Raw genomic sequence first — 16,642 nt, 5'->3', positions numbered from 1 at the left:
TGCACACGCTCGCCCCTCAAAGGGCCCCTCTGCTCAGATCCGCGGCAGTCCGGCTGGAGGTGGGGGCATGGGGCGCAGTGGGGAGGACCACGGGGGACCAGGGGCGCCTATGTCCGGCTCCCAAGTCGTGTTTTTAATGGCCCCCACATCACTGAAGCCGGCGTTGGGGGTTGGGGGGTGGGTGGTCAGGGCACACGCCCCTTCCTGTGTCCATCTGAGTCACCGAACTGCCGATTGTAACCCCTGAGTTTCTAAGCTCGCAAGGCCAGCTTGGGGCCCAAGGAACCAGTGTTTCTAACAGGGTCCCATGTGAGGCGGATGCTGCGGGCCAGGACCGCTCTTCCAGGACTGCGGCTGCGGAAGTTCGGTAACCTGGGTTCCAATCGCAAATCTGCCCCCTGCTGGCAAGTGGCTGCCCTGCTGCTGCTGCTGCTGCTAAGTCACTTCAGTCGTGTCCGACTCTGTGTGACCCCATAGACTGCAGCCCACCAGGCTCTGCCGTCCCTGGAATTCTCCAGGCAAGAACACTGGAGTGGGTTGCCATTTCCTTCTCCAATGCTTGAAAGTGAAAAGTGAAAGTGAAGTCGCTCAGTCGTGTCCGACTCTTCGTGACCCCATGGACTGCAGCCTACCAGACACCTCCGGCCAAAGAAATCAGTTCTCGAGCTTAAATTTCTTCTCCACTAGGGAGATAAATAATAATATTTACCTCCTGAGGTGGTGGTAAGTTGAGATACCCTGGGTCAGTTGTTTAGCACAATTCCTGGCACGTGGTAAGACTGGAGATAAGTTCTTTCTCAGTTGATTGAGGTGTGGGAATTTGGCTAAAGGAAGCTGCTATTTAGGGAGGTGGGGGTGGGGGGAGTGTTTTACAAACCTTAAAGAATTGTTTGACTTTTAAAAACATGTACCTGTGTGACCTTGTTTAAAATGAAATTTTAATTTGAAAAGTTGCATGAGATTTAATATCATTAAAAAAGAGAGCGTTCAAAAGCAGTTTAATAGTTTCAACATGGAAAACCTCTGCAGACAATTGTATTATTGTTCCCAATTATTCATGCTCCCTTCCTGAAGAGGATTATACAACTCCACCCACTGCGTGTGACCTGTGGCACCTTCTCTGGCAGGACTAGTGGCCCCACCCCACTGACCTTGGCCTTGACCCCATGACTGCCTTTGCAAATGGCCTGTGTGAGGACAAAACTTGCGGCAGAGACTTTAAGAGTCATTGCTTATTTCCACCTGCTCACTCCTCTCTGTCTTCTGCCACAAAACTGACGTGTCCCCAGGGCTATTCCTTTGGCTTGAACAGAGAATTAGAGCCACAGCCAACCCAGCCCATAGGAGCGAATCCTCAACTATGCTGTGAAGGAAATATAAGAAGGACAAGAACCGAGCCTTGATAATTATGAGCCCCTGAGATGTGGGGATATGTTGTTACTGCAGCTATACCTAGTGAAAACTGACTGAAAAACATCCCACACAGGTGCCTGGTTAAATAAAGTACAGTGTATCTAAATGATGGGAATGCAGCTATTCAATGTAAAGTTATATGTTCAATTAAAATTTATATTTAAATATATTCAGCTATTAACATTATATTTAAGGCTATAGGAAATTGCTTAAAGTATCATTTTAAATAAGTGAACAATGGAAAAGCTTCAAATTGAAAGTACAGCAAGACCCCAATTTAAAAATATAAATATATGTGTGTGTGTGTGTGTGTGTGTGTGTGTACCACACATACTGAGGTAAGCTGTTGTTCAGTCACTAAGTTGTGTCCAACTCTTTGTGACCGCATGGACTGCAGCACACCAGGCTCCCGGTACTTCACTATCTCCCAGAGTTTGCTCAAACTCATGTCCATTGAGTCAGTGATGCCATCCAACTATCTCATCCTTTGTCACCCCCTTCTCCTCCTGCTCTCAATCTTTCCCAGCATCAGGGTATTTTCTAATGAGTCAGCTCTTCTCATCAGGTGGCCCAAGTATTGCAGCTTCAGCTTCAGCATCAGTCCTTCCAATGAATATTCAGGGGTGACTTCCTTTAGGATTGACTGGTTTGATCTCCTTGCTGTCCAAGGGACTCTTAAGAGTCTTCTCCAGCACCACAGTTCAAAAAGCATCAATTCTTCAGTGCTCAGCCTTCTTTCTGGTCCAGCTCTCACCTCTGTACATGACTACTGGAAAATCTAGAGCTTTGACTAGACGAACCTTTGTTGGCAAAGTAATGTCTCTGCTCTTTAATACACTGTCTAGGTTTGTCATAGCTTTTCTTCCAAGGAGCAAGAGTCTTTTAATTTCATGGCTGTGATTTTGGAGCCCAAGAAAATAAAATCTTTCACCGTAGCCATTTTCCCCCAACTATTTGCCATGAAGTGATAGGACTGGGTGCCATGATCTTCTTTTTTTGAATGTTGAGTTTTAAGCCAGCTTTTTCACTCTCCTCTTTCACTTTCATCAAGAGGCTCTTTAGTTCCTCTTTGCTTTCTGTCATTAGGGTGGTGTCATCTGCATATCTGAGGTTGTGGATATTTCTCCTGGCAATTTTGATTCCACTCTGGGATTCATCCAGTCCCAGCATTTTGCATGATATACTTTGCATATAAATTAAATAAGCAGGGTGACAATATACAGCCTTGACATACTCCTTTCCCAATTTGAACTAGTCCGTTGTCCCATGTCCAGTTCTAACTGTTGCTCCTTGACCTGCATACAGATTTCTCAGGAGGCAAGTAAGATGGTCTGGTATTCTCATCTCTTTAAGAATTTTCCACAGTTTGTTATGATCCACACAAAGGCTTTAGTGTAGTCAATGAAGCAGAAGTAGATGTTCTTCTGCAATTCCCTTGCTTTTTCTGTGATCCAACGGATATTGGCAATTTGATCTCTGGTTCCTCTGCCTTTTCTAAGTCCAGCTTGTACATCTGGAAGTTCTTAGTTCACATATTGTTGAAGCTTAGCTTGGAGGATTTTGAGCATTACCTTGCTAGTGAAATGAGTGCAATTGTGCTGTAGTTTGAACATTTTTTGACATTGCCTTTCTTTGGGATTGGAATGAAAACTGGCCTTTTTCAACCACTGCTGAATTTTCCAAATTTGCTGGCATATGAGTGCAGCACTTTAACAACATCCTCTTTTAAGATTTTAAATAGCTCAGCTGAAGTTCTATCACCTCCACTAGCTTTGTTCATGTAATGCTTCCTAAGGCCCACTTGACTTCAGACTCCATGATGTCTGGCTCTAGGTGAGTGATCACACCATCGTGGTTATCCATGTTATTAAGACCTTTTCTTGTGTGGTTCTTCTGTGTATTCTTGTCACCTCTTCTTAATCTATTCTGTTCTGTTAGGTCCTTGCCATTTCTGTCCTTTATTGTGCCAATCTTTGCATGAAATGTTACCTTGGTATCTCTGATTTTCTTAAAGATTTCTCTAGTCTTTCTCATTTTATTGTTTTCCTCTATTTCTTTGCATTGTTCATTTAAGAACACTTTCTTTTCTCTCCTTGCTATTCTCTGGAACTCTGCATTCAGTTGGTTATATCTTTCCCTTTCTCCTTTGCCTTTTGCTTATCTTCTCAGGTTTTTGCAAGTCCTCCTCAGACAATCACTTTGCCTTCTTGCATTTCTTTTTCTTGGGGATAGTTATGGTCAGCACCTCATGTACAAGGTTATGAACCTCCATCCATAGTTCTTCAGGCACTCTACCAAATCTAATCCCTTGAATCTATTCATCACCTCCACTGTATAATCATAATGGATTTGAAGCCCATAATGGTCTGGGCTTCCCTGGTGGCTCAGACAGTGAAGAATCTGCCTGCAATGCAGGAGACCTGGGTTCAATCCCTGGGTCAGGAAGATCCCCTGGAAAAGGAAATGGCAACCCCCTCTGGTATTCTTGCCTGGGAAATCCCATAGACAGAGGGGCCTGGCAGGCTATGGTTCATGGGGGGTCCCACACAGTTGAACATGACTGAGCCACTAACACACACACACACACACACACACACACACACACACACACACACACACACACACACACACACACACACCCCTGAATGGTATAGTGGTTTTCCCCACTTTCTTCAATTTAAGCCTGAATTTTGCAATAAGGAGCTCACGTTCTCACAATCAGCCCCAGGTATTGTTTCTCTAACTGTATCGATCTTCCCCATCTTCAGCTGCAAAGAATATCTCTTTTAGTTATCTGGTGATGTCCATGTGTAGAGTTATCTCTTGTGTTGTTGAAAGAGGGTGTTTGCTATGACCAGTATGTTCTTTTGACAAAACCCTGTTAGTCTTTGCCCAGATTCATTTTGTACTCCAAGGTCAAACTTGCCTGTTATTCCAGATATCTCTTGACTTCCTGCTTTTGTATTCCAGTCCCCAAGAACCTGGGTCTCCTGCATTGCATACTAATTCTTTACCGTCTGAGCGGCCACGGAAGCCCAGTGGTGAAGAATTTGCCTGCCAGTTACAGGAGACGCAAGAGACTTGTGTTCTATACTTGGGTCAGAAAGATCCCCCGGAGAAGGAAATAGCTACCCACTCTCCAGTATTCTTGCTTGGAAAATCCCATGAACAGAGGAGCCTGGCGAGCTACAGTCCATGGGGTTGCAAAGAGTCAAACACAACTGAGTGAGCATGCACGCACGGAGTCAGTGGTTGGTAATGATCCACAGTCCCCTGTCCCTGGATACCTTGTGGTGTCACAGTGAATGTGTAGCTTTTAGAGTGGGAGTTGGAGTGAGGCATGGAGTGCAATCCTCTTCCTCACTCCGTCCCGTGGGTGGGAAGGATGCCACCTACAGAGCCAGGAGCCTGCATAAAGAATAATGGATGGGCAGCCTCCTGCAGTGCCACAGAACCAGCACGAGGGGGCAGCCGAGAGCCAGGTCAGGTAGGGAGGACACCAGGGAGGTGCCCCACATCAGCTGCTCTCGCTGGCGTTCCCTGTCCCTGACGCTCCCAAGGCAACCAAGACTAACGAAGACAGTCATTTCAGCTGGGTTTTCAAAAGATGGTGCCACTTCTCAAGAGGGAATTGCTTTTCAAGCAAACCCATGTGTTTCACCAGCTCCTTCCAGTGGGATATTCAAAAATACCCCAGATAGGTCAGTGTTCACGTTTGATACATTCTGTCTTTCAAAACATTTCCAGTTTCTCTCTAGCCAATCTATGGCTAATTTCAGAGACCAATCTAATAAACCTCACATCCTGTTGTTGTGGGGTATCAGTTTAAGATTTTTCACCTCATATTAATGGGCTTCCCAGGTGGCACAGCGGTAAAAGAATCCGCCTGCCAGTGCAGGAGACACAAGAGATGCGGGTTCAATCTCTGGGTCGGGAAGATCCCCTGGAGAAGGAAATGGCAACCCACTACAGTATTCTTGCCTGGAAATTTCCATGGACAGAGGAGTCTGGCGGGCTACAGTCCATGGGGTCACACAGAGTTGGACACAGCTGAGCACACATGCACCTGATATTCATCATGCTAATATCTTTAAAAGGCTAGAAAATTTTAATAGTAAAACTGGTGACAAAGATGTTCCCCAAAGTACTGAGAAGGCTGACTTGGTACAGGCTGGGGGCTGAATGGTCCAGACAGCCCCACACACATGTCTGGCGTTTGGCAGGGGTGACGAAGGCAACTAGGCCACACAAATCTCATTATCAAGCTGGCCAGACTCCTTCACTTGGCAGCTGGGCTCCAAAAGAAGAGAAGCCAAGCCCCAGTGCACAAACACTTTTTAAGCCTCTGCTGGTGTCATGTTTCCTTTTGTCCCCTTGACCGATGCAAGTCACATGGCTAAGCCCTGATTCAGCGGCTGGAGAAAATAGACTCCTTTTGACAGGAGGAGCTGCAAGATGATGTGACCTTCAAAAAATACCTGCTACATCTTCTTTCTTCTCTCCTGTTGTACCAAAGACATCCTTATACAGGCATGGATGGATGACAGCCACCTGCTCACTGACAGTGGCCCCTGCCACCCCCTATCCCTGGGGTCAAGTTCAAGGCAATTAAATTTGCATCTCCCCAGGTGTGTCAGTGCAAAAGGTGTTTGTGTTCTCCCCACAACTCCACTGCAAACTCGTGTGTTGAAGCTCTAATGTGACTATACTTAGAAATACTTTTAAGGAGGTAATCAAGATTAAATGAGGTCGAAAGCATAGGACCCTAATCCAGCAAGACTCATGTCCTTATAAAAAGAGAAAGAGACACTGGAACTCTCGTGTTCTCGCTGACTCTCTCTCTGTATGTATGCACAGAAAGGAGGCCAGGTGAGGGCACAGTGAGAAGGCAGCCGTCTGCAAGGCAGGAAAAGAGACCTCCCCGGAGCCAACCTTGCCAGCACCTTGATCTCGGACTCCAGACTGTAGGAAACAAATGTTAGTTGTCTAAGCCACTCAGTCTGTGGTATTTTGTTTGGCAGCCCAAGCTGACTAATATATGAGTGTTCCTTGGTCAAATAAGCGTGGGAAATGTGTGTTCAATACTGGTTGCCCCCACCTTAAAAACTCAAAGGGCTCTGTCGCCTATCAAAGGCTCTGAGATGTTCCTCAGCAAAGAAACCTCTAGTTTGACACACACTCGGTTGCTTCTGTTGTGTCCAACCCTTTGCCGCCCTATGGACGATAGCCCACCAGGCTCCTCTGTCCGTGGGATTCTCCAGGCAAGAATGCTGGAGTGGGTTGCCACACCCTCCTCTAGGAGATCTTCCTGACTCAGGGATTGAACTCACGTCTCCTGCATTGCAGGTAGACTCTTTACTGCTGAGCCACCGGGGAAGCCCAGTGTTTCCGAAATTCATTTACACGTGTGATCCTTTCCCAACACCTGTGATCACCATAGGAAGCTGTATTCACCTCTAGGGTTGTCATAACAAACTACTGCAAACTTTTGTTTTTTTAATTTTTATTGGAGTATAGTTAATTTACAATATTCTGCTAGCTTCTGCTGTACATCAAAGTGAATCAGTTATATATATACATATATCCACTCTTTTTTAGATTCTTTTCCCATCCAGGCAATTACAGAGCATTGATTGGAGTCCCCTGAGATACACAGCAGCTTCTTATTAGTTATCTATTTTATATGTGCAAACTTATAAAGATGGTCTTTTTCTCTCACAGTTCTGGAATCCTGAAGTTAGAAATTGTCAACAGGATTGGTTCTCTCTGGAGGCCCTGAGGGAGAACGTGTCCCATGCCCCTCTCTGGCATCTGTTTGCCGCTGGTGACCCTTAGTGTTCCTTGGCCCCCATTTCCCTCCGTCTTCACGTGGCCTCCCCCTCTGTGCCTCATTCCCAGCATCTTCCCCCTTGCTCTTACAAGGACCTAGTCATTGGAGTGAGGGCCCACCCTAAATCCAGGATGATCTCATCTGGGGATGAGCTTAATTTTATGTCTGCAAATTCCAAATAAGTCCCCATTCTGAGGTTGCAGGTGGATATGTTTTTTGAGCGCCACAATTCAATCCACTACAGAAGCCAAGGGACACCCAAGGTGGCTGGCTGAGTGTGGACACAAAGTGGGAGGTGGGGTGAGTGGGATCTGTCTAGGTGTCTGCAAGCTGGCGGTCCCTCCCCTCCAGGGGACACACTGGGGACATCACCTTCTCACCTTGACAATGTTGTCCACCCCCAAACTCCAGTTTCCTAAGCTCCTTGCTGATCGTCCCCCGTGAACACATGCCTGTTTGGGGCAGGTCGAGACTTTCTGTTCTATTCACTCAAAACCTGATTGGGCCCCCTGCCCTGCTGTTCCTGCTTTGTTCTGAAAGACAGAGCCTGTCTTTCTGGGGAATGTTTGCAAAATGCTTGTTCATGCTGCAGTGTGGCAGGCAGGCTCTTACAGAGCTGGGCTCCTAGAGGCTTCTTCCCCAAACCTTCCCAAAGCTTTGCTTCCTCCATACCTCTCCCCTGGCCTCCAGGAGAAAGTGAGATCTTCTGCCTCAGGGACAGGCTTCCTTCCAGCATCAGTCAGGGTGCTCCCACTGCCTCCTCACAGGCCCCCTCTTGCTGCTTCGGTGCCTTCCACCAGGATTCCATCCCTGACCACCCTTCCCTCCACTTGTGCACAGCCCTGGGCCGACCAGTCACTTGGCAGGTGGATTTTGGGGGTCTGCTGGTCCCTGGAATGCAAATAACCAGACACAGCTCAGATCTTAGAGGTGGTTGTTGTTGTTCATTCGCTAAGTTGTGTCCAACTCTTTGCAACCCAATGAACTTGATAGTCTGCCAGGCTCCTCTGTCCATGGAATTCTCCAGACAAGAATACTGGAGTGGGTTGCCATTTCCTTTGTCTGGGGAGTGGCCCATATCTTTCACCACTTCTCCAAATTGTTCCTTCCAGACTAGGGAGGCTAAAACCATTAGTTTAGAGCTAAGGCTCAGTAACTCTTCCTTAGAGCAATACCTCTGGGGAAACCCACCTGAGGTGGAAGAACCACTCTCCCCACTCCTTCTGAGTTGAGGGCCCCTGATGGGAGGAGAAAAGGGGCAGAAGTGAGTCCCGGTCGTGGGAAACAGATTGTCCAGACAGGTCACCATCCCCAGGCTGCCCTAGGGGTGGAGCAAAGCTGGGTCAACGCAGGGAGCAGGAGGTGGCTCAGGGCTCTGCCCCCACTCCGTATCCCACCTTACTGCCCTCCAGCTCCCATAGGAGACTAGTAGATCTCTGGAACCAGAAGAGAGCTGGGAAGGCTGAGGTCACCAAACCCTGTGACCTCACCACCGTGGTTTGACCTCTAGCCTGTTAAGTCTTCCCAGCATCCCAAACCCAGGGAACCTGTACACTTTGGGGAATGTGCATTCGACCTACTAGGCCACCTTGTGACAGCAGATTAGTGACCTGTCTCTCAAATTAGATGATAAATTCTTTGCCATTAGATACCTGTCTTTAATCTCTTTGTGATTTAAAAAAAAAAATAAACTTACGTATTTTTGGCTGTGATGGGGCTTCCTTGCTGTGCGGGCTTTTCTCTAGTTGTGACAAGCGGGGGCTACTCTCTAGTTGCCATGCACAGGCTTCTTATTGCCGTGGCTTCTCTTGTTGCAGCCACTGAACTCTAGGGCATGCGGGCTTCAGTATTTGTGACACATGGGCTCAGTAGTTGTGGCTCCCGGGCTTAGCTGCTCCATGGCATATGGGAGCCTCCTGGATCAGGGATCGAACCCGTGTGTCTCCTGCATTGGCAGGCAGATTCTTTATTACTGAGCACCAGGGAATCCCTCTCTGTGATTCTATTGGAGGGCCTAATCCTATGCTCAGGAGTACCATGTCTTTCAGCTTGGCTGCCAGAACAAAGTACCACAGATGAGGGGGTGCTTAAGCAACAGAACTGCAGGCAGAAGTCAGAAATCAAGATGTTGGCAGCGTCTACTCCTTCCGAGAGCCATGAAGGAAGGTGCTGTCCCCAGCTGCTCTCCTTGGTTTATGGGTGGCCGTCTTCATGTTCACATGACTTTCTCTGTGTGTGTGTCTGCATCCACATTTCCTCTTCTTAAAAGGACACCAGTCATACTGAGCTAGGGCTCACCTGATGATCCTCTTCTAACTTAATTACCTCCTTAAAGGCCTGTCTTCTAATATAGTCACATTCTGAAGTATGGACACCCAGGAGCAATACAAGAAGAATGGATGGAGGGATGCATGGGCAGAGTTCTGGTCTCTCAAGGCTGGTCTGCACAAGCGTCCCTTCAGCACCCCACCCAGGCCACCCCACAGCCACCAACCAGACCTCTGAGGGACTTGAGTTCTCTCACAGCCGCTGGCCAGCCAAACCTGAGAGTAGGGAGAGATGGGGGTAGACCCTGGAGATGGAGATGGAGCAAAGGCATCCTAGGAATTGCAGCAGTCCAAGGGGTATGTGTGTGTGTGCGCGAGTGTGTGTGTGTGGGGGGGGAGGGCTGAAGTACGCCCTTTGTTTTGCAGAGGGAGGTGTGAGGGTGGCCCCTCAGTTTGAGTCCCTTCCCACTCAGAGTGGGTGTTTGGGTGGCCCCAGGAATCCTATCTACATTCAGGGCCCAGGCTTCTGGAAGGAATTTATCTTAACTTGCAAATTTGTTCTAATGCTTCAAGTGGTTTTTACCCATTGTTGAAAGGGCAAATGAATTGTATAAATTTTAAAATGTGCAAGAGCTTGAAAGAAAAAACTTGCCCACAATCCACCACAACAAAAAAGTCTCTGATACAGGCTATTCATTTGTTATTTGACCAAACCATGTGCTTTTAACTTTTAGAATCTTTTCTTAATGCAAGTAAGAGATATTACTAGAGAAACATCAGAAAATGAAGTTTGCTCCCCCTCAAAAATTAAGTCACTTATCATCCCACTACCCAAAGATATCTTGTTTTGCTTTCTTTTTTAATTTTGTATTTCTTTGACCACTAGTACTTCTGAATTTTGTCTCATGGCTATTAGTTATTTAGATTTCTTTGGTGAGTGGTCTGTTCTCATCCTTTGCATATTGTGTTATTTGGAATATAATGTTGTCTTTTCAATCTGGGATCTTTATACAGTATAGATATTAACCCTGTAGGGTATTTGTAGCAAATATTTTTTATTTGTGGCTTGTTCTTAAAATTTTTTTAAATTACTTTTTGACATCTTTTTATTTTTTAAGAAAAATTAATTTATTTATTTGGCCATGCCAGGTCTTAGTTGAGGCATGTGGGATCTAGTTCCCTAACCAGGGGTCAAACCCGGGCACCCTGCATTGGCAGCACAGATTCTTAGGCCACTGGATCACCAGGAAGTCCTTGACCTATTTTTAGACTGATTTTTCCCCCTTGGAATTTCTTTACTGGCTGCTATATTTAGAAAGTACTTCTTCCCCAAATTAAGTATTTACAGTTTACTTATGACCTCTCTCTCTCTCTCTCTCTCTCTGTAGTTTTCATCCCCAAGTGAGAGTGAGAAACTAACCCACTGTTTTTCCAATACTTAACCGATTGTCCCAGCACCGTTTTGTAGCTCAGCACCCCACTGTCCCTGTTCTGCATCCCCAGGGCAGTCTGCTCTGTGCCAACCTACAGGAGAAAGCCCTACCCTCCCGCTCCTCGGGGCCTGCACGTCTCTGGCCGCCGGCGCTCACACAAAAGCACTGGCAAACAAGGCCTGATTTCTGATGTTGTGGAGGTGAGGGGTTTACCTTGGAGACCTCAACACAAACAATTTTAAAATTCCCTCTAGATGTTTCTGTTCTCCCCAAGCCTCACCTGCTCCACCCCTAGAGAGGCCTGACCTTTCTCCCCTTCTCGGTGCAGCCAAGGAACTTCAAAGCCCTCACCCCTCTCTCCCGCAGAACAGCCTGGCTGTAGGGCTCCCAGCCCAAACCCAGCTCTTTCCAAACAAAGCCTCTCCTCTCCAGATAACCACGTTCACCTCCTTAGAAAGCAGGGTGACGTCCTTTGTCATTTGAGAATGAATGCCTTTGGGGTCTCAGCGTCCATCCCATGGGGCTTATTAACCTGCTTCTCCCAAACAAATCCAGTGTAGGTTCTAAGTGGAATTCCCACACCACCTGCTAATGGTTGGAGCTCCGACTCCTTAAGTGTTTTCAACACGCACGAAGTGGGAATCCTGGCAAGAGGCAAAAACTGCAGTCTCCCCTTAGAACACTGGTGTTCAGGGTGGCTGCCCTGGGAGTGAGAGCTACGACGGAGCACCCACCAAAGACTCAGGCCCCAAGGTGGTCTCACATGCAGGTGGGGGCCGCGGGCACCCCCCTCGTCATGGACAGGGCCCCAGGGGATTCTTGCAGACAAGAGCTGCAGGCCCACACTTGCAGGAACCCTGGTGGAAGGCTGGGGAGTGGCCCGATCCTGGTGGCCACCTCAAGGTGGCAGCACCGAGCAGTGCCCGTGGCAAAGGCGCCCATCCCAGGGGGTTTGGAAAACCTGTGGAAATGTCAGGTACTGGGGCAATGGGGGTGGGGGCGTTGCCCCAGAAATGATCACACAGGTTTGTGGAAACAAAGTTCTGACCTGCTCCAAAGGGGTGCTGGCTGCTAAATGTCAGTTGGCCTGATCATGCAGGGGTGAAGAGTGTGGGCTCAAACCAGACAGCCTGGCTCATACCCAGGTCTTCCTCTATCTGAGCTGCAGTCTCCCCATCCGTACAAGGTGGTAACAGTACTTAACCACGAGACGTCATTGGAGGACAAGTACATGGTGTCTGAGCACGTGCTGAGAGTGATAACAACTGGACATCACCATCACCGTGGGAGGCTATCTTAGTTTCCCTCGGCTGCCGAGGTAAATAACCATGGACTGGGTGTCTGACAACAACACAGAGTCATTCTCTCATGGTTCTGGAGGCCCAAGTACAAAGTCAAGCTGTCAACAGGGCCACACTCCCCTCTCAAGGCTCTGGGAAGGCCCTCCTTGCCTCTTCTATCTTCTGGGGGTCTCCAGGCCTTCCTTGACTTCCTTATTCAGTTGCATCAACTCTTAGTTACAGCATGTGGAATCTTTAGCTGTGGCAAGTGAACTCTTAGTTGTGGCATGTGCCATCTAGTTCTCTAACCAGGGATCGAACCCAGGCCCCCTGTATTGGGATCACTGAGTCTTATCCACTGGACCACCTGGGAAGTTCCTACAGTATAGATATTAACCCTATATGATATTTGTGTGAGTGTGCTGTGTAACAGGCTTCCCACTCACTCAGTCTACCATATTGCTTAGGGTGTTTTTATTTTTATTGCTATTTACCTGATTTTGCTTATATGTATTTCCGATTTTGTCACAATAATCAGAGTCTCTTCTGAACATTTTGCTTCATTACCTGCCAGGCTTTTCCCCAATAAATAGACTTTCTTTAGATGTCTATAATCACCATAGAGTGGATCTTTTCTGTGTTTCTTGACCAGCATCCATTTTGCCTTCTTTTGGTAATGGCACCCAATTTCCTTTGGAGACCAACCTGATTTCCACTTACAGGCCTTGTGTTTCAGTGGGGCTGACCCCGAGCCCCATTCCAGGCCTGACCAACCAGGGTGTGGTCCCCAAGCTGTGTTGACTCCTTCAGAGAAGGCCCGAGACTCAGGGCCTGATGTTTGCCATTACTTACCAAGGACCAGGGTTTCTGCACTAGCCTGAAGGTGCTAGCAACCTGCACCCAGAGGAATCTTCCCAAAAATCTAGCTATCAATGAGGAAGGGGAAACAGAGAGAAGGAGAGAAAGAAGACTGAATCTTGAAGGCATCACTAAACTCTGTCTGTGCAGAAACTTTCCCTTAGACTTTAGGCTTTTGTGAGCAACTAGCAGTCTTCCCAAAAATTCTTTCACAAAGTATAAGGTTGTCCCACCCGCAACAAACTTGGGTTTGCCTTGTGACCTCTCAGATGGCCGCAGAGCATTCATGGGGAGAAGAAATAGTTTTGAGCCTGGTGCTGGGAGAATTGGCAGCAACTGTTACCTACTGATGTGGCTGGATTATGGTAGGCCTCTCTCTGCATTAGCCAGTATCCTTACCATGCTGGTCATTCAATATTTTAATATCCCTTCTGTGTATAAAATAATGCTGGAGAACTTGACTTCTGAAGCCAGACAGGGTTCAAATCAGATTCAGTGCTTATTGATATGTGCCTTTGAATAAGTCACTTATTCCCTCTGAAGTTTAGCTTCCCCCTGTATAGAATGAGTATAATAATGGATGGCACCTACCTAGAGATGACAGGGTAGTTGGAAGGATTAGATGTTTAGCTCCTTCTTCTGCCCATGATAAAAGTGAAAGTGAAGTCACTCAGTCGTGTCCGACCCTTTGCGACCCCATGGACTATAGCCTACCATGCTCCTCCGTCCATGGGATTTTCCAGGCAAGAGTACTAGAGTGGGTTGCCATTTCCTTCTCCAGAGGATCTTCCCAACTCAGGGATCAAACCTGGGTCTCCCGCATTGTAGTCAGACGCTTTACCATCTGAGCCACCAGGGAAGTCACATATCTGCCCATGATAAGCAGTCACTAAATATTAGCTGATAACCCCAGGGGAAGCGAGACACAACAGATTGGAACCTTCACTCCAACCACCTTCTTAATGAAGAGCACAAGCTCGAATAGGTTTATCTGGGTCCACACATTTCCAGAGAACACTGGAGGGTTTATAGATCCTTTGTTATTCTCTGCCCTCTCAGCCTAGTTAAGCAGGGAGAAGATGGAGACTGTTTATTCTATATCACAGGGTTAACCCCTGTATCAGCACATTTGGGCTGCAGATTCAGTGTCCAGTGAGGCCTGCTTCCTGGTTCATAGATAGCTGTTTTCTAGCTGCATTTCACATGGAGAAGGGGGCACTTTGTGTGGTCCCTTTTATAAGGGCATTTATAATGGGGACCCTTATAATGGGTCCCTAATCCCATTCATGAAGGTGCCACCCTCATGACCCAATCACTTCCCAAAGTCTCCGCCTCCAAGTACTATAGCTTTCAACCATACAAACTTTGCGGTGAAACACAAACCTTAAGTCTATAGCTCCCCACAACCAAGACAGTCAGGGCTGGGAGCTGCCCAAGCCCCTCCCCTTCCCTTCTTCCTACTCACCACTGCTGCGAAACCGAGTCTCTGCAGAAGGACTGGCCAAATGAGTCACCGGTGTGGACAGAGAGGTGCTGGGAGTGGTCCCTTATAACATTTACTACAAATCGGCATCTGCATCCCATCCTTTTGTGAGAGCCACAGCATCCTGATTCCTGGTGGGCACCTGCCCCTGTATACAACCTCCCTGCTTTTCCAAGACACTTGCCTGTGTCTCCTTAGACATCTGCAAACACGGCTACAAACAGTCCCACAGACTCAGCCCACTAGGGCAGCCACTCCAGAGGTGCAGGGACCTTGCTCTGCCAGTACCTGTGACATCGCCAGCTTTGACAGTCCCCTGTGACCTCACCATCTGGGGAGCTCAGCCCAGCAGGGCCATGGCCACTCTCTCAACCAGCACAAGTAACAAAGGGCCTAGATGACCACCGTGCCCTTGGGAGAGGCCGGAGCCACCAACAACCCTCTACATGGTGACAGCAGGTCTACAGACATCCCAGCAGTGGGGTCCCAAAGTGAGGTCCCCCTCCTTGCAGATGACCCAGCATCTCTTAACGCTATAACGTCAGCTGAACGGCAGGATGTAGATCATGCCTCCATTGAGCCAGCCACCTCGGGGGCCACATCAGAGTCTGGGGACGCAGATAAGCATGAAGTTGCCGAGGGGGACGCCCAGGAGCCCAGAGAGGCCACAGCCCTGCCTGCTGATCCGGCCCCAGATATCCTGAAAAATTCCCTGGACTTCCAGAACCTAGTGCAGAAAGTGCTGGTGCAAGATTCCAGTGGGACTCAGAATCCTCAGATTTTCCAAGTTATCTCCCTGGTTAAGGAAGCGACGCCACAAGCAGTGGCCACCCCAGACAGAGAGCAGGAGCCAGCAACAGCCACCCCAAGTGCCGAGGTACAGTCCCCCCAGAACGTGGAGGCTCAGCCGGTCGTGAGCACCGCCAACCCCAAGGACCAGCTTGACCCTGGGACTGCTGACACCCCTGAAGCTGTTGAAGAGAAGCCGGAGGGTCCCGAAGCCTTGAACCCTGACCCTGACTCCTCGCCATCAGCCCCTGCCTCGCCGGGCCCTGGAGCACCAGCCCCACAGATGGGTCCCCTGGACTCCACGGCTGGCGAGGAGAACAGCTACATGCGCTCCATGACCAGCTTGCTGGGCGGGGGCGAGGGGTCCATCAGCTCCCTGGCAGACATCCTGGTGTGGTCCGATGCCACCATGGGCCTGGCCACGGGCTTCCTGGCCACCGGCCGTGGCTCCATGTCAGACCTGTTGCACAGCCCGGGGCCCAGCCTGCGCTCTGTCTCCAGCATCCTGGGGAGAGCCAGCTCTGCCCTGTCCTCCAGGCTGGTGGTGAGGACCAGATCAGCCCTACGCTCCGTCACCCACGTGCTGGAATCGGTGGAGCAGAGGACCGTCGAGGGCATCCGTTCGGCCATGCGCTACCTGACCAGCCATCTCACCCCACACTAGGCCCAAGCCCACCCCTGCTGGGACTGGGCCCCATGTTCGGCAGCTTCTCGAGACCCCAGGGACACTCCTGCCCCGCTTTCTCACCCACCCCTGCTCTGGACAGCTCTCCCCAGACTGGGCAATAAATCACTGGCCAGCGTTTATTTTCCAAGCGCCGGCTTCCTCCCTTGTATGTGCAGTGGGCACAGGGTGAAGAGACAGGTTGGGGCTAGGGTGTTCTGGAGACGGAAAGGTGCCCTCCTGAGGGCTTCTCAGCTTGTCCCACTCAGGAGCCGGGAGCCAAAGTGCAGAAAGAGACCTGCCATGGGACTTCCCGAGTGATCCAGAGGCTAAGACTCTGAGCCTTCTAATGTAGGGGGCACAGGTTCAATCCCCAGTCTGGGAACCAAGATCCTGCATGCAGTGTGGCATGACTGATGCAATTTTAAAAATTAAAATTAAAAAAAAAGAAAGAGAAGGGCCTGGGCAGGCCTGGGAGGCCAGGTGTGGGGAGCTGTGCATGCTCAGTCGCTCAATCGTGCCTGACTCTTTGCGACCCCATGGACTATAGCCCACCAGGCTCCTATGTCCATGGAATTTTCCAGGCAAGAATACTGGGGTGGGTTGCCATTTCCTCCTCCAGGGG

At 48.9% G+C, this 16,642-nt stretch overlaps 1 protein-coding gene across 1 annotated transcript; it reads left to right on the top strand.

The window, feature by feature from the left end:
- The first annotated feature begins 14,944 nt into the window (after positions 1 to 14,944).
- Positions 14,945 to 16,102, top strand: TEX44 (testis expressed 44). The gene has a single exon (XM_043446042.1). The coding sequence runs from the start codon at positions 14,962 to 14,964 to the stop codon at positions 16,015 to 16,017; it is 1,056 nt and encodes a 351-aa protein (XP_043301977.1). The 5' UTR covers positions 14,945 to 14,961; the 3' UTR covers positions 16,018 to 16,102.
- Positions 16,103 to 16,642: the final 540 nt, after the last annotated feature.

This window comes from Cervus canadensis, chromosome 24, assembly GCF_019320065.1.
Source record: "Cervus canadensis isolate Bull #8, Minnesota chromosome 24, ASM1932006v1, whole genome shotgun sequence".
In the NCBI taxonomy this organism is placed as follows: domain Eukaryota; kingdom Metazoa; phylum Chordata; class Mammalia; order Artiodactyla; family Cervidae; genus Cervus; species Cervus canadensis.
This window is presented reverse-complemented; position numbering and strand designations above follow the sequence as displayed.

Bases quoted from the DNA above. Each gene is read 5' to 3' on its own strand.
- TEX44 (XM_043446042.1), top strand. From the start codon at position 14,962: ATGACCACCGTGCCCTTGGGAGAGGCCGGAGCCACCAACAACCCTCTA.